The 23,354-nt window shown below is 44.6% G+C and overlaps 1 protein-coding gene across 1 annotated transcript in view; it reads left to right on the top strand.

Annotated features, from left to right (window-relative positions):
- Positions 1 to 20,264, top strand: part of LOC126195485 (translation initiation factor IF-2-like) — a 72,177-nt gene extending 51,913 nt beyond the window's left edge. The window contains exons 3-4 of the mRNA XM_049934113.1: positions 9,896 to 10,066; positions 20,027 to 20,264. Of these exons, the coding sequence (XP_049790070.1) occupies positions 9,896 to 10,066; positions 20,027 to 20,264 (409 nt within the window). The remainder of the gene's footprint in view (positions 1 to 9,895; positions 10,067 to 20,026) is intronic.
- Positions 20,265 to 23,354: the final 3,090 nt, after the last annotated feature.

Genomic DNA, 23,354 nt, shown 5'->3' with positions numbered 1-23,354 from the left:
CCCGGCGAATACGAAAACCTGCACCATTAAATTTGGGATATTCCAAAGCAATGACTCGATTCCCGAAGTTCAAATGGCTCTGAGCACTATGGGACTTAACATCTGAGGTCATCAGTCCCCTAGAACTTAGAACTACTTAAACCTAACAAACCTAAGGACATCACACACATCCATGCCCAGGCAGGATTCGAACCTGCGACCGTAGCAGTCCCACGGTTCCGGACTGAGCGCCTAGAACCGCTAGACCACCGCGGCCGGCTATTCCCGAAGTATTCCTCAAGAAAGCGAAACACTTGTTCGGTCCGATGTGGTCGGGCTCCATCTTGCATAAACCATTCAGTACCTGGTCGATCCTCTGACGCTTGCTGTGTGGCGACAAACTGTTCCAAAATTGCGACGTAACGTGCACCAGTGACCGTTTCTCGAATGAAAAAAGGGCCAATAATGCCTCTGCTGCATACTGCAGCCCACACAGTAACTTTAGGAGAATACAGGGATTTCGCTTCACACCAATATGGCTTTTCGGAACCCCAAAATCGCCAGTTCTGCTTATTCACGTATCCATTCAGATGGAAGTGTGCTTCATCTGTAAACCAGATGCAGCCAACATCAAATCCTTCACTATCAATCATTGTGATCATCTGATTAGCAAAGGCAACCCTTTGTTGCACAGTTCGTACGGGTATGGCCTGGTGCGTTTGAATTTTGAATAGAAACATGTGTAGGCTCTTTCTCAGTTTTTTCTGCGTGCTGGAACGCTTCAAACCAGTTTCAGATGCAATTCTACGGACGGATGACATTGGATTTCGCTGAATAATTCCAGAAACTGTGGCGATATTTTCAGGCGTAACTGCGGTTTGCTTGCGGCCAACATGCCCCACTAGATCATCAGTTACGCTGCCTGTTCGTTGAAATTTTGCGAAGAGCGTACGAATGGTTTTCGCATCGGGTCCTTTTGGAACATTAAATCGTGCTTGAAAACTTCGCCTTGTTGCCGTAAGACTCTCTTCTAACCTGTGGTACTCTAGCACCAGAAAAACGCGTTGTTCAATGGAGTACATGGTTTTAATCTCTTCCTTCGGTACGCTAACCTCCTTTCACGTTTCAATAGTGGAACTGATCGCTCTGGGCTTCAGATCACTATTTATACTAGGCATTACGTATGGCGATTACAGCGCCATCTGTTACCAGCTTTTGTAACTATTATTTCAAACTGCTGTATAAAATTCTTACAGCATTCACAATAAACATACCGTTTACTGCATTCCTCTATCGATCTTTGTTTTCGAGATATTTAATTTTGAAATTAGGGAGTCCTTTTCTGGACACCCTGTAGAAACGAATTTAAAAAAAAAAGACAAAACCAGGAATCAAATATGTAGAGAATACTACAAGGATTTCTACATGGGAAATAAAACTTTCACAACGATCGTGTATTCCCACTCCAGAAATTGACACCGTATCGAATAATTCGTCAGTTCTAAGCCCTTACATAAATTACCATTTTCCTACATAATTAACTTCTACTATAAGACGGCTGTCCGCAGCTTGTGGTTTCGCGGTAGCGTTCTCGCTTCTCGAGCCCAGGGGCCTGGGTGCGAATCCCGGCGGGGTCAGGGATTTTCACCTGGCGTGTGATGACTGGGTGTGTCTGTCTCGTTTTCATCATCATTATTCGTCCCCATTACGGCCTGAGGAAGGCAACGGCAAACCACCTCCATTAGGACCTTGCCCAGTATGGTGGTGCGGGTCTCCCGCGTCGTTTCCCTGCGCTCTATCGAGAAGCATGGGACTTCATTTCCATATCACGACTGTTACATAATTAGAAAATATTTGTAACGTTAATTCTATTTCGTTGACAGGACACGATCATTATAAAATTTTAGATTTCAAAAAAATAAATTTTTTGATGATGGTATATTAAGCCACACCATTCGTGTGCTTCTTCATGTTGATGTCGAACATTCAAGAAAAAACGATTTCCGTATCTCACGGAATTCATCGGAGGACGTCAGTGATTTACGACAAAAATTGAAAGAAAGTGTCAGGATTTACTTGAAGTGTTTTATGTAGGCAATGAGAAGGTGCTAAGCTTTGAGAACAAATTATGCAGCAGCACCAATTCATTCTTTCTCATTTTTTGCGCTGCTTCATAATGAAAACCTCTGTGGCGACCGCAACCATTCCACTTGTGGAAAACAGTTTCTAAATGATAAGGTCTACAGTTGACGCAGCTGAATGACAGTTATCGCGTGACAGGTAAGCTGTGAGTGGAAGTTAAGCTTCGTGATACCTAGACTGGCTGCAGCAAACATCGCACGGATACAAATGAAATCTCTCCCATGGAACCGTCTCCAATGCAATGGGTCATAAATGCATGAGCCGATAAATTTAACTGATGGAAGCTCATAGACTACCGCGGCCAGTCTATTAACATTAAAGTTTTCTGTGTATGATGCCACCTCATACTTTAAAATGCCTTTTTCTGGGTCGACTGGTGTCTACTTATATTTATTCAGACAACTCTGCTGAGAATTACATTAAGTCATAATTTAAGAAGAAACCTTTATTTTGTGGCTTTGCTGTAGTAGAAATAGTGGCAAACTGTATTGCATTGGCTTCCTGCGCTGGAAGGAGTGGGGATCTGCTATTGTCTAGAGTCTCATTCACTATTACCCATGGTTGGTAGTTATCGACGAATGGCATGTACATTCTTGTTTTCCGCGTGCGAAATATCGGACACGCAGGAGCGTTTTCTCTCTGATAGAGCCTGCGCTTAAATTGTTATCACTGGGCCTGTATTATTCCGGATTACAATGCGAAGTTTCTTTGGACATGCATGCATGCATGCCCAAAGGAAGAGGAACTGCGGCGACTACAGCCGTTTCGAAGTACATTAAATGTATTCGCAATTGCGACTATGGACAACAATCAGCTGCAGAATGAAATGACGACAATGAAAATTTGTGCCGGACAGGATTTCCCGCTTATTGCGAGCGGTCGCCTTACTATTTCACTACCCATTCATGACTCACGGCTAGACCCAAACTCCCATGTATCGTACATTCCTGTACGTACATTCCTATACAGTTTAGTTGAAAATCGCTTGCCCGGTGTCAGCGGAAAAATATGATATTGCAGTGCGTGCCATGTTCAGAAGTACGAGATGTGAGGCGACCGCCCGCGGTAAGCCGGTAATCTGCGTTCGAGTCCCGGTCCGGCACAAATTTTCATTGTCATTCAATATTACAGCTGATGATTGTCCATATTTGCAGTTACTAATACATTTAATGTATTTCAACTGATTAATGTGTGCTATTAGATTCTGATGGCTGGCACCCAGAATGATTCAAATACATAGCCACACACTCTATTCGTATTGTTTGTGTGTTTTTATCTTCCTTCGCTCTCCCCGGTCTTTTGCTTCACTATCCCTGACCGTTTTGCAAATATACGAGTCCACGGAACTTTACTTCCTTGACGCAGTCTTTCTGGTGTCCGGCCACCGCCGACTTCTTTATGCTGCCCTAATTCTGGCCTAACTGACGAGTTGGATAGTGACAAGGCGATGATATTTTCCTACTTGGTCACTGACACCCTTCACGTAATGTAAGCTTGCTGCTGGACGCTCTTTATCAATGTCCTGTCCGTCTTCCGTTACTTCACTGTTTATTATGGCTCTGCGTACCAGTCTGGGTTGATATCTGCTGGTGGAGAAATTTCCCACATCATTTTGAAAGGTTGTGTTTTAATTTCGTACCCACTGTAGTGATCATGACGAAATATGAAGGGACACTCGAAAACACGATATGCTAGTAGATCCAGAGGAAGGTCGTCAGCACCGTGGTCGAAACGTCGGTTTTATTCAGTGACAGTTTTGGCAATGTAACGCGGTACCATATCCGGAAAACCTTTACGTTAATTAAAATCCAACCGAGTATTTATTGAATGTACTCTAATCTATTAATCAAAAATTTTTATTCCGAAAATACACTCCTGGAAATGGAAAAAAGAACACATTGACACCGGTGTGTCAGACCCACCATACTTGCTCCGGACACTGCGAGAGGGCTGTACAAGCAATGATCACACGCACGGCACAGCGGACACACCAGGAACCGCGGTGTTGGCCGTCGAATGGCGCTAGCTGCGCAGCATTTGTGCACCGCCGCCGTCAGTGTCAGCCAGTTTGCCGTGGCATACGGAGCTCCATCGCAGTCTTTAACACTGGTAGCATGCCGCGACAGCGTGGACGTGAACCGTATGTGCAGTTGACGGACTTTGAGCGAGGGCGTATAGTGGGCATGCGGGAGGCCGGGTGGACGTACCGCCGAATTGCTCAACACGTGGGGCGTGAGGTCTCCACAGTACATCGATGTTGTCGCCAGTGGTCGGCGGAAGGTGCACGTGCCCGTCGACCTGGGACCGGACCGCAGCGACGCACGGATGCACGCCAAGACCGTAGGATCCTACGCAGTGCCGTAGGGGACCGCACCGCCACTTCCCAGCAAATTAGGGACACTGTTGCTCCTGGGGTATCGGCGAGGACCATTCGCAACCGTCTCCATGAAGCTGGGCTACGGTCCCGCACACCGTTAGGCCGTCTTCCGCTCACGCCCCAACATCGTGCAGCCCGCCTCCAGTGGTGTCGCGACAGGCGTGAATGGAGGGACGAATGGAGACGTGTCGTCTTCAGCGATGAGAGTCGCTTCTGCCTTGGTGCCAATGATGGTCGTATGCGTGTTTTGCGCCGTGCAGGTGAGCGCCACAATCAGGACTGCATACGACCGAGGCACACAGGGCCAACACCCGGCATCATGGTGTGGGGAGCGATCTCCTACACTGGCCGTACACCACTGGTGATCGTCGAGGGGACACTGAATAGTGCACGGTACATCCAAACCGTCATCGAACCCATCGTTCTACCATTCCTAGACCGGCAAGGGAACTTGCTGTTCCAACAGGACAATGCACGTCCGCATGTATCCCGTGCCACCCAACGTGCTCTAGAAGGTGTAAGTCAACTACCCTGGCCAGCAAGATCTCCGGATCTGTCCCCCATTGAGCATGTTTGGGACTGGATGAAGCGTCGTCTCACGCGGTCTGCACGTCCAGCACGAACGCTGGTCCAACTGAGGCGCCAGGTGGAAATGGCATGGCAAGCCGTTCCACAGGACTACATCCAGCATCTCTACGATCGTCTCCATGGGAGAATAGCAGCCTGCATTGCTGCGAAAGGTGGATATACACTGTACTAGTGCCGACATTGTGCATGCTCTGTTGCCTGTGTCTATGTGCCTGTGGTTCTGTCAGTGTGATCATGTGATGTATCTGACCCCAGGAATGTGTCAATAAAGTTTCCCCTTCCTGGGACAACGAATTCACGGTGTTCTTATTTCAATTTCCAGGAGTGTATAATTGTGAAGATATCGGTACGCATGCGACAGCATGCCCTACCAATACGTTCCAAAACGCCACGCATAAAAAACGCACTTTTCCAGGGTTCATACCTTGGGTTCTATTGCTGACAGAAAGGTAGGGTCAAGCATTTTGGAGAGCCCTTGTGCGAGGGACCACTTGTGTACCCAACAGTAGGATCGTCTCACTGTGTTCTACAGGACTGGCAAGACGGGATCAAAGTTTGAATATTACACTCTTCCTCCAGCTTAGACAAAGAGCAAATCGTTTTTTGCGTTGTATGTACTCTAAGGTGCACCTTAAGAGGCCTAAAGAGGCACCTTTTAATTCAAGGGAGGTTCCTGAGAAAACCCGAGAAAGGCGTTTTTTACTATTATTTCGCCGTCAGCAGCGGATATCTAAACAACAGAGAGCAGCAAACTGTTCAAAATTTAACGGTGTATTGTCTAGGAATTTGTTCCCGTTTTCAACAATCTCTATTCATTACCGAGAAAGCAAAAGCGAACCCCGGGTTCCAAGACGGCTATGCACAGCAAATGTCTGCAATTTTTACGATGTATTCCTAAGATACCAGACTCGAACAACCTAAAAATCCCTCTTCTTGATGTTTTGATCTGTTTCCGAGATACAGAGGTTCAAAGCTACCCTGTTTGTGCACGTAAATTACGCACGTAAAATCCGGTGCGAGGCGAAGGCGTATTTTAAGAGGGACGCAGCACGGAGCAAACTGCTGTAAAGTGTCTCCGTTATCATCAGAAGGCCGTCCCCGATAGCTGAATGGTGCCGACACGGTAGCTCAGCGTGTTCGGTCAGAGGGCGGACTGTCCTCTGTAATAAAAAAAAAAAAAAAAAAAAAAAACTGAGTAAAGGAATCAACGATCAACTTGAAAGAACGCCATGTGCCGTCCGCACAGACCAAACGCAACGAAATATACTGAAAAAAAAAAGTGGTCAGCGCGACAGAATGTCAGTCTTAAGTGTCCCGGTTCGATTCCCGGCTGGGTCGGAGATTTTTCACCGCTCAGGGACTGGGTGTTGTGTTCTTCTAATTATTTCATCCCCATCGACTCGCAAGTCGCCGAAGTGGCGTCAAATCGAAAGACTTGCACCCGGCGAGCGGTCTACCCGTGGGGGGAGGGGGGGGGGCTAATCACACGACATATGTATTGTATATTATCAGAATGGTTTTGGGAATGCCATGTTGTAGATCTGAAACAAATGCAAAATTTTTGTGCACGTAAAATCCACTCTGAGTTGTAAAATTATTTTTGCATTATTTAATTTTCACGAAAGCAAACTATAATAATTTAACATGACCCATGTTAGTTTGATACGAGTGACATGCCCTGTTGTCACAAGGAAAAGAACGGAACCAGCGGAAAATGCTCCTGTCAGAAGACAAAAAAAGGCGAATATGCTCCCGTTTAAAAGATTCTGAAAAGTAGGGTACTAGCTCCTCATTCTACCTTCCACAGTACCTTTATAAAGTTTCCCAAAAATTCTGGCATGCGAACGTATTCGCGTTTCTGCACAGAAAGGGATGGAGACAGTACAGTGGGAAAGAGACGGTAAAATACTGGAAGAGGGTAGACGGTCTTGTGATATATACACTCCTGGAAATGGAAAAAAGAACACATTGACACCGGTGTGTCAGACCCACCATACATGCTCCGGACACTGCGAGAGGGCTGTACAAGCAATGATCACACGCACGGCACAGCGGACACACCAGGAACCGCGGTGTTGGCCGTCGAATGGCGCTAGCTGCGCAGCATTTGTGCACCGCCGCCGTCAGTGTCAGCCAGTTTGCCGTGGCATACGGAGCTCCATCGCAGTCTTTAACACTGGTAGCATGCCGCGACAGCGTGGACGTGAACCGTATATGCAGTTGACGGACTTTGAGCGAGGGCGTATAGTGGGCATGCGGGAGGCCGGGTGGACGTACCGCCGAATTGCTCAACACGTGGGGCGTGAGGTCTCCACAGTACATCGATGTTGTCGCCAGTGGTCGGCGGAAGGTGCACGTGCCCGTCGACCTGGGACCGGACCGCAGCGACGCACGGATGCACGCCAAGACCGTAGGATCCTACGCAGTGCCGTAGGGGACCGCACCGCCACTTCCCAGCAAATTAGGGACACTGTTGCTCCTGGGGTATCGGCGAGGACCATTCGCAACCGTCTCCATGAAGCTGGGCTACGGTCCCGCACACCGTTAGGCCGTCTTCCGCTCATTCCGCTCACGCCCCAACATCGTGCAGCCCGCCTCCAGTGGTGTCGCGACAGGCGTGAATGGAGGGACGAATGGAGACGTGTCGTCTTCAGCGATGAGAGTCGCTTCTGCCTTGGTGCCAATGATGGTCGTATGCGTGTTTGGCGCCGTGCAGGTAAGCGCCACAATCAGGACTGCATACGACCGAGGCGCACAGGGCCAACACCCGGCATCATGGTGTGGGGAGCGATCTCCTACACTGGCCGTACACCACTGGTGATCGTCGAGGGGACACTGAATAGTGCACGGTACATCCAAACCGTCATCGAACCCATCGTTCTACCATTCCTAGACCGGCAAGGGAACTTGCTGTTCCAACAGGACAATGCACGTCCGCATGTATCCCGTGCCACCCAACGTGCTCTAGAAGGTGTAAGTCAACTACCCTGGCCAGCAAGATCTCCGGATCTGTCCCCCATTGAGCATGTTTGGGACTGGATGAAGCGTCGTCTCACGCGGTCTGCACGTCCAGCACGAACGCTGGTCCAACTGAGGCGCCAGGTGGAAATGGCATGGCAAGCCGTTCCACAGGACTACATCCAGCATCTCTACGATCGTCTCCATGGGAGAATAGCAGCCTGCATTGCTGCGAAAGGTGGATATACACTGTACTAGTGCCGACATTGTGCATGCTCTGTTGCCTGTGTCTATGTGCCTGTGGTTCTGTCAGTGTGATCATGTGATGTATCTGACCCCAGGAATGTGTCAATAAAGTTTCCCCTTCCTGGGACAATGAATTCACGGTGTTCTTATTTCAATTTCTAGGAGTGTATATATAGAGAGAAGAATGACAGTATGAGAGAAAATAAAAAACGACACAGTTGCAGTGGAACATAGTCGACAGTGACAGAACAGTGCTAGGAAAAGAATGAAGGAGACAGTGTCAGTGGGAGAGGAACAAAGAGAAGAAGAAAGTGGAACTTGTGAGAACCAGTGATGATGAGAGGCAGTGTCTGTGACAACGAGAAAGAAAGAGATAGTGACACTGAGAAGAGAGAGCACAGTGGGAAGGAAGGAATGAGACAGTAGCAGTAAGAAGTAGCAAGAGGGAGACAGTGACTGAGAGGAGATAGCAGCAGTACGACAGACCGAAGGAGACGGCGGCTGTGAGACAGAGACAGTGACAGATATAACGTCAATGAGTTGGGCTGAATGAGTGAGTGAAGATGGGCAACTGGGATTGATGGGCACGAGCGACTTACAGCATGTTAAAAAAGAGCGCGAATATGTTAGCATGCCAATATTTTTGGGAAAATTCTTAAATGTGCTGAGGAAGGTAGAGTGATGCAAAAGGTACCTCACTTTTCAGTCAATTTTTAAACAGGAGCATATTCGCCTTTTCTGTGATCACATAGGAGCTTTTTGTCGTTGGTTCCTCGTCATTGCACGCAAGTTACGTGGCACAATGTCGAACGCCGTTCAGAATTCTAGGAAGACGGAATCTGCATGTTCGCTCGCAGCTACAGTCTGTATTATTACCCTGTTTTAAATGAGCAAGTTGTTTTCCACAGAAAAACTGGTGTAGTTATTTATTTTGCACTTCTGCTACATTTCTCCAATTTTATTTTTATTTTTATTTGCTGATCCAAAAGAAAAATTAACTGAGACTGAACTATATTAAACCTTCTTGCGTACTGTGATGACGAACAGAGGACGTCCAGCTTAACATGTCGACTGCGTTACACGCCGTGCTGGATACGGATTCTGCGATTTGTTACTTAGTTATCCGCATTTCTGCTCCGTTGGTCTTGGCTGCATCCACTCGGTTAGTCTGAAAAACACGGGGAGAAAAAAAAGGAAGTCAGTAAAACATTGTGGCGTATTCCATCCTGTACGTATCACTTACCTGTCGATACGACTCAGCACACAGCCGATACGTTCGCGATTTCCCCAAACGAATTTATTTAAATTTCGTTTTGTTTCGGAGGCGTTTCGCGTGTACCAGGGACGCCGGCAGGCAGATCAGGGTTTGTTTCGTTTATCACGGACTCGCGCAGTATGGCGCCAAGCATGCGGAAGATAAAATCTGGTTTAAAAATATATATATCCATACATCTCAGCGTGTAGATGTGCCGAAATTTTTGCAAACTGCAAGCATCACTTGCCTGTCAGTGGAAGTCCCTGCCGCGCCGATACGCTTTCAATTTCGGGAAACCGTATTTGTTTATAAATATTTTTGTAGTCCGTTTACTTAGCCCGTGCGTACAGGAGGCCGGCGGGCAGATCACGTCGCGGACAGGTCGCGCGCTCTGACAATGCACCGTCTGGGGGCGGCACCGCCGCCACCACCTCCGCCCCCGCGACCACCGCCGCCTCCAGCTGCTGGAACAGCCGCTACTGTGCTCTCCCCTGCCCTCGCCCTCCCCCTCCACCCCCTAGGCCCCAAAAAGAGAAGCGCGTTTCAAATTCGATATCGGCAGAATTGACTGCCTTTGCTGCTGTTTGTGAACGCCGCTGACAAGCGATCAGATCTGCGCCCGCTCTCCGCACTGCGCATGCGCCGGCCGCTACGGTCCTGACTCTCGTTGGGCTCCCTTCCTACCTCACTGGCTGCCAGCTCAGATTGAAAGCCAACCTTTGAGGCTGTTTAGCTGTTTCGTACAGTCATATCCCGCTGGACAACCCACGAACAAATAACGGATGCAATATTGCCGTGCCTGTATTGTTCTCAATTACGATGCAAAGTTCCTTTGGACGTTTGGGGTTTGTCCCTGTATGTCCATCTCTTCGGAGATGGTTGCGGGACTCGGCTGTTCGGTACAGGATGTAAAATCACACACCTTCGAGCCATCTAATTTCCTACGGTTATTTTCTTTGGCCAACAGTTTCGGCGATTTACTATACCATCTTCAGGCCCCCTGACCGACGTGTAGGGAGATTCCAACCTCATCCAGGTCAAAATAGGGGCCAGCATTCAAATACTGGTATCTGTAGATTTCTGCTTGATACAGCTATGACAATTGAAGTGATCGCTGTATCAAGCAGAAATCTACGGATACCAGTATTTGAATGCTGGCCCACATTTTGACCTGAATGAGGTTGGAATCTTCCTACATGTCGGTCAGGGGGATCGAAGATGACGTGGTAAATCGCCGAAACTGGAAGGCGAACCGCACGACTGCTACGGTCGCAGGTTCGAATCCTGCCTCGGGCATGGATGTGTGTGATGTCCTTAGGTTAGTTAGGTTTAAGTGGTTCTAAGTTCTAGGGGACTGATGACCTCAGAAGTTAAGTCCCATTGTGCGTAGAGCCTTTTGAACCATTTTGAACTGGTAGCCAAATAAAGTAATGTTTGGAAATTAGATGGCTTCGAGTCACAGCCCGGCACAAATTTCCATTGTCGCCATTCCGTTCTACAGCTGGTGGTTATTCGTGTTCGCAGTTGCGAAGACATTTAAATGACGGGAGGCTGAGTGCATATGAAAATAAACATGTAGTGTACCGTTCATAAAAAAATGGGATTTCAAAGAATTTCATCCTATTCTGCAAGACTATGTCTTCTAAATGAATGAAAATAGCAACCTGCTATGTACATATGAAGGGTTTATTTCAGTAGTGGTACAAGTCCATTTTTGTTCAATTTGAGATACAGAGTCCTAAAGTTAAATGAGCGCTGAAAAGTCTGAAGTTGAGATACCAGAAATATTCCACTATTTATACTTGAATATTCCTGGTATCTCAACTGCAGAGTTTTCAGCGCTCATTTAACTAAAGGACTCTCAGAATGAACAAAAATGGACTTGTACCACTATTGAAATAAGCTCTTCAATTATGTTTGTTTGTGTACGCTGTCCCACAATTTCAGTAAATTATACAAAATTCGTTATTTGTATGTTTATTTCCCTTGAGCTGTAACTTGTTTTTTAAATTGTTTACTTTGTCGCTGTAACTATCGAGCGTGGCTCATGTATAGGTTTCCTTTCAACACAGATTAAATAAAGCACAGTATGAACTGAAAGACAAAGAAAAACTTTGCTATTAACAATGAATCAAACACGGAAAAAAATTAGTTATCTGATTAGAATAGGCAATGGGCCACTGTAGAGGAATATTATGAAACATATCGGCAGCGATAAAAGACGTATGAACAAAATTTAAAGGACAGTGCTCAGGTGGCTCCAACAAGAAGTAGTAAAATTAACCCTGAGTACCAAAGTCAGCACAAACAGTACCAATAAATTGCAGACGAGGCTCATACACGATAGACAGAAATAATGTCTGTTAAGAAAGAACGTGGTCGGGTTAATCAGTAGAGAAATGTATCTGACAACAAACTAAAACATGTAGATACATCATATACGAACAAAAGAAAACTGCAATTACAAATAATAGTAAGTCCAGTCACCTGCAGCGTCGATAATTGTTTAGCATCTCCAGGTATTCACCTGGAAGAGATCTCCAAATGCGTCGAATTGGCGTTGACAACTGATTCAAAGTGAATTTTCCTTGCGAGTAACGTTGTATTAAAATGGGTTTCCGGAAAAATGGTTAATAATCATTTTTTCCACTTTTGGAATCACTTTAACGATTCAGCCACTTTCTTCAAAGTTATCCATGTTTTTAACCAATTTATATGGTGTTATCGAATTTTGTGATCAAGCGATGCGGAGGGAACTAGATTAGGAAATGAGACAAAGTAGTAGATGAGTTTTGCTATTTGGGCGGCAAAATAACTGATGATGGTCGAAGTAGAGACTGGCAATGGCAAGGAAAGCGTTTCTGAGGAAGAGAAATTTGTTAACATCGAGTATAGATTTAAGTGTCAGGAAGCCTTCTCTGAATGTGTTGTATGGAGTATAGCCATGTATGATGTGAAACACGGACGATAAACAGTTTAGACAAGAAGAGAATAGAGGATTTCGAAATGTGGTGCTACAGAAGAATGCTGAAGATTATATGGGTAGATCAAGTAACTAATGAGGAGGTACTGAATAGAATTGGGGAGAAGAGAAATTTGTGGCATACCTTGACTAGAAGAAGGGATCGATTGGTAGGACACGTTCTGGGGCATCAAGGGATCACCAGTTTAGTATTGGAGGGAATCATGAAGGGTAAAAATCGTAGACGGGGGCCAAGAGATGAATACACCAAGCAGATTCAGAAGAATGTAGGTTGCAGCCTTGCACAGGATAGAGTAGCATGGAGAGCTGCATCAAACCAGTCTTTAGACTGAAGACCCCCACAACAACAACATCGACCTTTGTGCAAGTGACTTTGATTTCCCCGTATATTTAGACGTCGCGGCATGGCTCATTTTCGGATCTTTTGGGTAGCTACATAAAAAACACAGCCAGTCTTTAGACTGAAGACCCCCACAACAACAACATTGACCTTTGTGCAAGTGACTTTGATTTCCCCGTATATTTAGACGTCGCGGCATGGCTCATTTTCGGATCTTTTGGGTAGCTACATAAAAAACACAGCCTTAAACCACGACGTGTAAGCTGCACTCATATCTCTCCTTGTGTATTTCAGTCAAGAAGCCAAAGTAAACTAACGCGTTATGGACACTGCTTGACGGGGAAATGTTCCCTCTATTGGGCTGTGAAAGGACTATATCTTTTACCGTCTGTGTGCAATGCCGACCACGCTCTTACTGTATCTTTAACATAGGCAGACAGACACCTTCAACCGTCAGGACAACTTAACTTGGATTTGTACTTCCACAGTAGCGTACAGGAGCAACTTACACAGTCTAATATTAATTAGTTATTAACAGGTCTCAAAGCCAATAGACAGAAACTACTCTGTAAATTAGGGCAACCGGTAAACTTCTTTTAAATAACTGCGGGATTAACTCAAGCCTAAAGCACAGAGCACAAAAAAAGAAAAAAACCCTACGGCACCACGGTTACTTCCGAATAGCAGCTCGTACATTCTGCGCATGAAGGTGCTCACCAAACAAGTCCATACGGCTAAGCCACTCCATTTTCCCCTTCTTATTTATAGATACCAAACAGTAAACGCAATACCAAGAACATCCTCCACCAAATCAGAGGGACGTGTTTTTCAGGAATGTAAACTGAGATTAGTGACACACAGTCTCACTGAAAGCCATTTTCCATTCCGGCAATTTCTTGTTGACGAGCATTGGAGCTGATGATGGACTACGTTAGATAAGTAACTGGGACTTTACTCTTGGGAATCGTCAAAAGGCGTTTTGAAAATGTAAAGCAAGAATTTCGATATTACGTCACAAAGTAAGAAGTGTTTATATTATTGAACATAACTGAACTATACTGCGGACGTGTTTCCACACAAGCGTAACTTAACCGCCAAAGAATAAGTGGCTTGGTCTAATAATAATTAAAACTGGTAGTAAGACGAACTGCTTGGAACTCTTGAGTCATATTCACTAGTACACCTCCTTAATGTTAAGACTAGAGAGAGACGTTAGCAGAACTGACGGTAAACTGACCGATCAGAAATGGAGGGTAGGTATTAAGAAGTCAGATTAATTTTTATTGCACGGGTTAAGGCTAAAGGCAGAAAGTATATGTACGAGGTGTGGCTAGAAAAAAACCGGACTAGTACTGGTGAAACAATAAAACGAATGCAATAAGGCTGAAAGTCGCGTGGCCTGTCACGTGACTCTCGCTCCGCCTACTGCTCGAGTTTCATCTGCCTCCTGCACTCAGTCTGCCCGTGGCGTCTGTTTTAAGTAGTTGACGTTTTGTCTGTGCGTCGGAAAATGTTGAGTGTACAGAAAGAACAGCGTGTTAACATCAAATTTTGTTTCAAACTAGGAAAATCTGCAAGTGAAACGTTTGTAATGTTACAACAAGTGTACGGCGATGATTGTTTATCGCGAACACAAGTGTTTGAGTGGTTTAAACGATTTAAAGATGGCCGCGAAGACACCAGTGATGATACTCGCACTGGCAGACCATTGTCAGCAAAAACTGACGCAAACATTGAAAAAATCGGTAAACTTGTTCGACAAGATCGCCGTTTAACAATCAGAGCAGTGTCTGAGTTAACAGGAGTTGACAAGGAAAGTGTCGAACAAGTTTACCGATTTTTTCAATGTTTGCATCAGTTTTTGCTGACAATGGTCTGCCAGTGCGAGTGTCATCACTGGTGTCTTCGCGGCCATCTTTAAATCGTTTAAACCACTCAAACACTTGTGTTCGCGATAAACAATCATCGCCGTACACTTGTTGTAACATTACAAACGTTTCACTTGCAGATTTTCCTAGTTTGAAACAAAATTTGATGTTAACACGCTGTTCTTTCTGTACACTCAACATTTTCCGACGCACAGACAAAACGTCAACTACTTAAAACAGACGCCACGGGCAGACTGAGTGCAGGAGGCAGATGAAACTCGAGCAGTAGGCGGAGCGAGAGTCACGTGACAGGCCACGCGACTTTCAGCCTTATTGCATTCGTTTTATTGTTTCACCAGTACTAGTCCGGTTTTTTTCTAGCCACACCTCGTATATTAAAATTCTCATTGCGCATAAGCCTGTTAATTAGAAAAGACTTTACTGAACATTCTGCAGCGGGTAACGGTACATATTTTTGTTTTAAGCTCATTTTTTAAAGGTAATCTCAACTTGTATTTTTAAAACGGTGGATAAATCAGTTTAATACATTTTTAATTATGGAAGGGTTTTTATGTTTGTGAAGGTTGCTAGTTTAATGACACTGCATTACTGTACACACAACTTGAAGTGAACTTTAGACTGGATGGTCAAAAGTTAGTGTACTTTGTAAGGCATCAAATCAAATTCATTAAACGTTATGAGCACGGACAGTTATGTGGCAGGACACGGTGTAACTGTTCAGCAGTGTTGTATTTATGTCGAGCTGGTGAGCGTAAAATAGTGTTGAAAAATATTTCCTTAAGAACCAGTAATCATCCAGTACGTTCCACTTCCCAAAAGCTGTGACTCTTCCCAACTCATTTCTAAGTCCACAATGAGTTATGAAGTGATACCAATGAAACAGGAGCACAACATCCGTGCTGAAAAAGTTCAGCGTTAGTTGCAAGACTTTCATGAATGTTTCTTCAAGCACAGACAAGTGGTCTGCCCTACCCGCTACATCTACACCAGAAGTTTCACACATTGGTCCACTTAATAATGAGTTACCCGTACTACCATCAATTACTGGGGTAGTGCTTGAAACGGTAGAAATGGTAGCTACATAGTCTGCATCTGAGCCTGCTCCAAATCCTGAATCTTCTGGATGCCCTTTTGTAACCTATTTAAAGCAGTTAATTACATAATCAGCCAGAATTTCATCTGCCATGGCACACTGCAACCTCCGTGAAATCGTCCTTACACATTTAAAAGAAGTTTTCACGAATGTCGGTATGGCTACTCGAACTACAAAAACTAACCCAAAGTGAATAAATAGTATACTGATTACATTCGAATGTGTGTATGTATGTTTTCGGTCATGTTGCGTATTTTCAGTAATCATCATATACAGGATGTTTCAAAAATGACCGGTATATTTGAAACGGCAATAAAAACTAAACGAGCAGCGATAGAAATACACCATTTGTTGCAATATGCTTGGGACACCAGTACATTTTCAGGCGGACAAACTTTCGAAATTACAGTAGTTACAATTTTCAACAACAGATGGCGCTGCAAGTGATGTGAAAGATATAGAAGACAACGCAGTCTGTGGGTGCGCCATTCTGTACGTCGTCTTTCTGCTGTAAGCGTGTGCTGTTCACAACGTGCACGTGTGCTGTGGACAACATGGTTTATTCCTTAGAACAGAGGATTTTTCTGGTGTTGGAATTCCACCGCCTAGAACACAGTGTTGTTGCAACAAGACGAAGTTTTCAACGGAGGTTTAATTTAACCAAAGGACCGAAAAGCGATACAATAAAGGATCTGTTTGAAAAATTTCAACGGACTGGGAACGTGACGGATGAACGTGCTGGAAAGGTAGGGTGACCGCGCACGGCAACCACAGAGGGCAACGCGCAGCTAGTGCAGCAGGTGATCCAACAGCGGCCTCGGGTTTCCGTTCGCTGTGTTGCAGCTGCGGTCCAAATGACGCCAACGTCCACGTATCGTCTCACACGCCAGAGTTTACACCTCTATCCATACAAAATTCAAACGCGGCAACCCCTCAGCGCCGCTACCATTGCTGCAGGAGAGACATTCGCTAACGATATAGTGCACAGGATTGATGACGGCGATATGCATGTGGGCAGCATTTGGTTTACTGACGAAGCTTATTTTTACCTGGACGGCTTCGTCAATAAACAGAACTGGCGCATATGGGGAACCGAAAAGCCCCATGTTGCAGTCCCATCGTCCCTGCATCCTCAAAAAGTACTGGTCTGGGCCGCCATGTCTTCCAAAGGAATCATTGGCCCATTTTTCAGATCCGAAACGATTACTGCATCACGCTATCTGGACATTCTTCGTGAATTTGTGGCGGTACAAACTGCCTTAGACGACACTGCGAACACCTCGTGGTTTATGCAAGATGGTGCCCGGCCACATCGCACGGCCGACGTCTTTAATTTCCTGAATGAATATTTCGATGATCGTGTGATTGCTTTGGGCTATCCGAAACATACAGGAGGCGGCGTGGATTGGCCTCCCTATTCGCCAGACATGAACCGCTGTGACTTCTTTCTGTGGGGACACTTGAAAGACCAGGTGTACCGCCAGAATCCAGAAACAATTGAACAGCTGAAGCAGTACATCTCATCTGCATGTGAAGCCATTCCGCCAGACACGTTGTCAAAGGTTTCGGGTAATTTCATTCAGAGACTACGCCATATTATTGCTACGCATGGTGGATATGTGGAAAATATCGTACTATAGAGTTTCCCAGACCGCAGCGCCATCTGTTGTTGAAAATTGTAACTACTGTAATTTCGAAAGTTTGTCTGCCTGAAAATGTACTGTTGTCCCAAGCATATTGCAACAAACGGTGTATTTCTATCGCTGCTCGTTTAGTTTTTATTACCGTTTCAAATATACCGGTCATTTTTGAAACACCCTGTATGTGCACTGTCAGCGGAAATAATTTATATTATCTCACGGCTAACATTTTAAGATAATTTGTGAAACAACATTTTTTTTCATTCTAAAATTTAGTTAAGCACAGATGTTGATGACGTTAGTGGTTGAGGGTGCTAAGTAATATCTGATTGCACACGGGTTGGGAAACACTGCCGGAGACATTCTGCAAGCGCCTATGAATATCTGCGATGCTCTGGTTTTCCGCCAAAAGGAACACAATGACAGATCTGTGCTTGGAACGCAACCTCTGTTACAGACGTCATTTCGAAAGCTGCACCTATCGGAACCTCGTGAAACTGTAGGGGGTGAAGCGGGAGTACTTTACGATGTCCCACAACAAGTTCGGCATTTTTTTCAACCGAAACTGACCGAGAAAAGAAAGTTTTGCGTTACTAATTGAGCCCCTCGAATTATTAGTAGTATTACCACTATTAGTGCCAGTAGTGCTAGCGCTGCCAGTATTAACTTTATTAATTCATAGTCAGTGGTCAGGATAATTTACCCTCATTACCACTTCAGACACTCATATCATTTTAATAGTAGTTGTTATATTAAAATTATTATATATTATGGAAATGGAAGGGATGTAGATGAAGATGAAATGGGAGATATGACACTGTGTGAAGAGTTAGACAGAGATCTGAAGGATCTGAGTCGAAACAAGGCTCCCGGAGTAGACATCATTCCATTAGAACTACTGACAGTCTTGGGAGAGCCAGTCCTGACAAAACTCTACCATCTGGTGAGCAAGATTTATGAGACAGGCGAAATACCCTCAGACTTCAAGAAGAATATAATAATTCCAATCCCAAAGAAAGCAGGTGTTGACAGATGTGAAAATTACCGAACTATCAGTTTAATAAGTCGCAGCTGCAAAATACTAACGCGAATTCTTTACAGACGAATGGAAAAACTGATAGAAGCCGACCTCGGGGAAGATCAGTTTGGATTCCGTAGAAATGTTGGAACACGTTAGGCAATACTGACCCTACGACTTATCTTAGAAGGAAGATTAAGGAAAGGCAAACCTATGTTTCTAGCATTTGTAGACGCAGACAAAGCTTTTGACAATGTTGAGTGGAACACTCTCTTTCAAATTCTGAAGGTGGCAGGGGTAAAATACAGGGAGCGAAAGGCTATTTACAATTTGTACAGAAAGCAGATGGCAGTTATTAAAGTCGAGGGGTATGAAAGGGAAGCAGTCGTTGGGAAGGGAGTGAGACAGTGTTGTAGCCTATTCCCGATGTTATTCAATCTCTATATTGAGCAAGCAATAAAGGAAACAAAAGAAAAGTTCGGAGTAGGTATTAAAATCCATGGAGAAGAAATAAAAACTTTGAGGTTTGCCGATGACATTGTAATTCTGTCAGAGACAGCAAAGGACTTGGAAGAGCAGTTGAACGGAATGGATGGTGTCTTGAAGGGAGGATATAAGATGAACATCAACAAAAGCAAAACGAGGATAATGGAATGTAGTCGAATTAAGTTGGGTGATGTTGAGGGAAATGAGACACTTAAAGTAGTAAAGGAGTTTTGCTATTTGGGGAGCAAAATAACTGATGATGGTCGAAGTAGAGAGGATATAAAATGTAGACTGGCAATGGCAAGGAAAGCATTTCTGAAGAAGAGAAATTTGTTAACATCGAGTATAGATTTAAGTGTCAGGAAGTCTTTTCTGAAAGTGTTTGTATGGAGTGTAGCCATGTATGGAAGTGAAACATGGACGGTAAATAGTTGGGGCAAGAAGAGAATAGAAGCTTTCGAAATGTGGTGCTACAGAAGAATGCTGAAGATTAGATGGGTAGAATACATTGCTAATGAGGAGGTATTGAATAGAATTGGGGAGAAGAGGAGTTTGTGGGCTACTTGACTAGAAGAAGGGATCGGTTATTAGGACATGTTCTGAGACATCAAGGGATCACCAATTTAGTATTGGAGCGCAGCGTGGAGGGTAAAAATCGTAGAGGGAGACGAAGAAATGAATACACTAAGCAGATTCAGAAGGATGTAGACTGCAGTAGGTACTGGGCGATGAAGAAGCTTGCACAGGATAGAGTAGCATGGAGAGCTGCATCAAACCAGTCTCAGGACTGAAGACCACATCAACAACAATGACGTAAAAAATATACTGCACGTGTGAAACCCTGTTCCACTGTAAGAGCCGGCCTGATGGATCTAAACAGATCAGGTTAAGTAAAGAAATAAATTTCCATTCAGTAGACCTCGTTTCAGAATATCTGTCCGTATTGTTGTACAAATTGATGGAAGGATGCTACTTTCGTGTATGTAGAGCAACATGTGAGCCCAAACGGAGAGATGTCGGCGAACACTGCAGCCAGAGGAGCAAAGTTGTGGGCGGCGCCGGCGCCTGCGGACACCTGGGGCAAGTGGCAGCGCGGGCCGCGAGCGGCTCCGCGCCACGAGATGGATACATGCGGCCGCCTAATACAGCTAATGGAACACACGGGCCGTGGGGTGGGGCGAGCGGCCGCCACGTGCCGGAGTTCTCACGGCAGCCATTACCACCGCGCCACGGACGCGTCCTCGCCTCGCCCTCCTGCCTGCCAGCCTGAGCGCCATCCTTTTTTTCGCTCCCGATCTTTCTGTTCGTTCTCCTCTTTCCCCTTTTTTGTGTCCCCGGGCGCGCGGAAAGTTTCGCTGACCGATACTGACAGGAAGCGATCCTATGGCGAGGACGCTGCACGGTCGTCGCTGGCTGCCTGTTGGAGATGGAACTCCAGGAAGTCGCCAAGGGTTCCCTGGGTGCCGATCTTCCCCGTGAACACAAGTATCAGGCTCGAGTCTCTTCCAGTGTAAGACAAGTCTGAAACACGGAAATAGAATGAGTAATAAGAAATGTACTTTTCGTTGAAAAAAAGAAAAGTACCTGACAATGATAGGATCGTTACTAGGAAAGAGCTTTCTGAACTCCTATGACAATGATACATCATAAAAATTCCAGTAGCGAGCACTCAGATTTTTCTTTCATACACTACTGGCCATTAAAATTCATACACCACGAAGATGACGTGCTACAGACGCGAAATTTAACCGACAGGAAGAAGATGCTGTGATATACAAATCATTAGCATCGGGCAGGTAGGTTAGAAAATTTAAAAAGGGAAATGGATAGCTTAAAGTTAGATATAGTGGGAATTATTGAAGTTCGGTGGCAGGAGGAACAAGACTTTTGGTCAGGTGAATACAGGGTTATAAATACAAAATCAGATCAGGGTAATGCAGGAGTAGGTTTAATAATGAATAAAAAAATAGGATTACGGGTAAGCTACTACAAACAGCATAGTGAACGCGTTATTGTGGCCAAGGTAGACACGAAGCCCACGCCTACTACAGTAGTACAAGTTTGAATGCCAACTAGCTCTGCAGATGACGAAGAAACTGAAGAAATGTATGATGAAATAAAAGAAACTTTTCTGGTAGTGAAGGGAGACGAAAATTTAATAGTCGTGGGTGACTGGAATTCGGTAGTAGGAAAAGGGAGAGAAGGAAACGTAGTAGGTGAATATGGATTGGGGATAAGAAATGAAAGAGGGAGCCGCCTGATAGAATTTTGCACAGAGCACAATTTAATCATAGCTAAAACTTGGTTCAAGAATCATAAAAGAAGTTTGAATACGTGGACGAAGCCTGGAGATACTGTCAGTTTTCAGATAGATCATATAATGATAAGACAGAGATTTAGGAACCAGGTTTTGAGTTGTAAGACATTTCCAGGGGCAGATGTCGACCCTGACCACAATCTATTGGTTATGAACTGTAGATTAAAACTGAAGAAACTGCAAAAAGGTGGGAATAAAAGGAGATGGGACGTGGATAAATTGAAAGAACTAGAGTTTATACAGAGTTTTACGGAGAGCATAAGGGAACAATTGACAGGAATTGGGGAAAGAAATACAGTAGAAGAAGAATGGGTAGCTTTGAGGGATGAAATAGTGAATGTAGCAGAGGATCAAATACGTAAACAGACGAGGGCTATTAGAAAACCTTGGGTAACAGAAGAAATATTGAATTTAATTGATGAAAGGAGAAAATATAAAAATGCAGTAAATTAAGCAGGCAAAAAGGAATAGAAACGTCTCAAAAACGAGATCGACAGGAAATGCAAAATGGCTAAGCAGGGATGGCTAGAGGACAAATGTAAGGACGCAGAGGCTTATCTCACTAGGGGTAAGAGAGATACTGCCCACAGGAAAATTAAAGAGACCTTTGGAGAAAGGAGAACCACTTGCATGAATATCAAGAGCTTTGATGGAAACCCAGTTCTAAGCAAAGAAGGGAAAGCAGAAAGATGGAAGGAGTATATAGAGGATCTATACAAGGGTGATGTACTTGAGGACAATATTATGGAAATGGAAGAGGATGTAGATGAAGATGAAATGGGAGATATGATACTGCGTGAAGAGTTTGACAGAGCACAGAAAGACCTAAGTCGAAACAAGGCCCCGGGAGTGAACAACATTCCATTAGAACTACTGATAGCCTTGGGAGAGCCAGTCCTGACAAAAGTATACCATCTGGTGAGCAAGATGTATGAGTCAGGCGAAATTCCCTCAGACGTCAAGAAGAACATAATAATTCCAATCCCAAAGAAAGTAGGTGTTGACAGATGTGAAAATTACCGAACTATCAGTTTAATAAGTCACAGCTGCAAAATACTAAGGCGAATTCTTTACAGACGAATGGAAAAACTGGTAGAAGCGGACCTCGGGGAAGATCAGTTTGGATTCCGTAGAAATGTTGGAACACGTGAGGCAATACTGACCCTACGACTTATCTTAGAAGAAAGATTAAGGAAAGGCATACCTACGTTTCTAGCATTTGTAGACACAGACAAAGCTTTTGACAATGTTGACTGGAATACTCTCTTTTAAAATTCTGAAGGTGGCAGGGGTAAAATACAGGGAGCAACGGCTATTTACAATTTTTACAGAAAGCAGATGGCAGTTATAAGAGTCGAGGGACATGAAAGTGAAGCAGTGGTTGGGAAGGGAGTGGGACAGAGTTGTAACCTCTCCCCGATGCTATTCAATCTGTATATTGAGCAAGGAGTAAAAACAAAAGAAAATTTCGGAGTTGGTATTAAAATCCATGGAGAAGAAATAAAAACTTTGAGGTTCGCCGATGACATTGTAATTCTGTCAGAGACAGCATAGGACTTGGAAGAGCAGTTGAACGGAATGGACAGTGTCTTGAAAGGAGGATATAAGATGAACATGAACAAAAGCAAAACGAGGATAATGGAATGTAGTCGAATTAAGTCGGGTAATGCTGAGGGAATTAGATTAGGAAATGAGACACTTAAAGTAGTAAAGGAGTTTTGCTATTTGGGGAGCAAAATAACTGATGATGGTCGAAGTAGAGAGGATATAAAATGTAGATTGGCAATGGTAAGGAAAGCGTTTCTGAAGAAGAGAACTTTGTTAACATCGAGTATTGATTTAAGTGTCAGGAAGTCGTTTTTGAAAGTATTTGTATGGAGTGTAGCCATGTATGGAAGTGAAACATGGACGATAAATAGTTTGGACAAGAAGAGAATAGAAGCTTTCGAAATGTGGTGCTACAGAAGAATGCTGAAGATTAGATGGGTAGATCACACATCTAATGAGGAGGTATTGAATAGAATTGGGGAGAAGAGGAGTTTG

This window comes from Schistocerca nitens, chromosome 7 (genome assembly GCF_023898315.1).
Source record: "Schistocerca nitens isolate TAMUIC-IGC-003100 chromosome 7, iqSchNite1.1, whole genome shotgun sequence".
In the NCBI taxonomy this organism is placed as follows: Eukaryota; Metazoa; Arthropoda; class Insecta; order Orthoptera; family Acrididae; genus Schistocerca; species Schistocerca nitens.
Note: the sequence above shows the minus strand (reverse complement) of the source record. Positions and strands in the feature narration are given on the sequence as shown.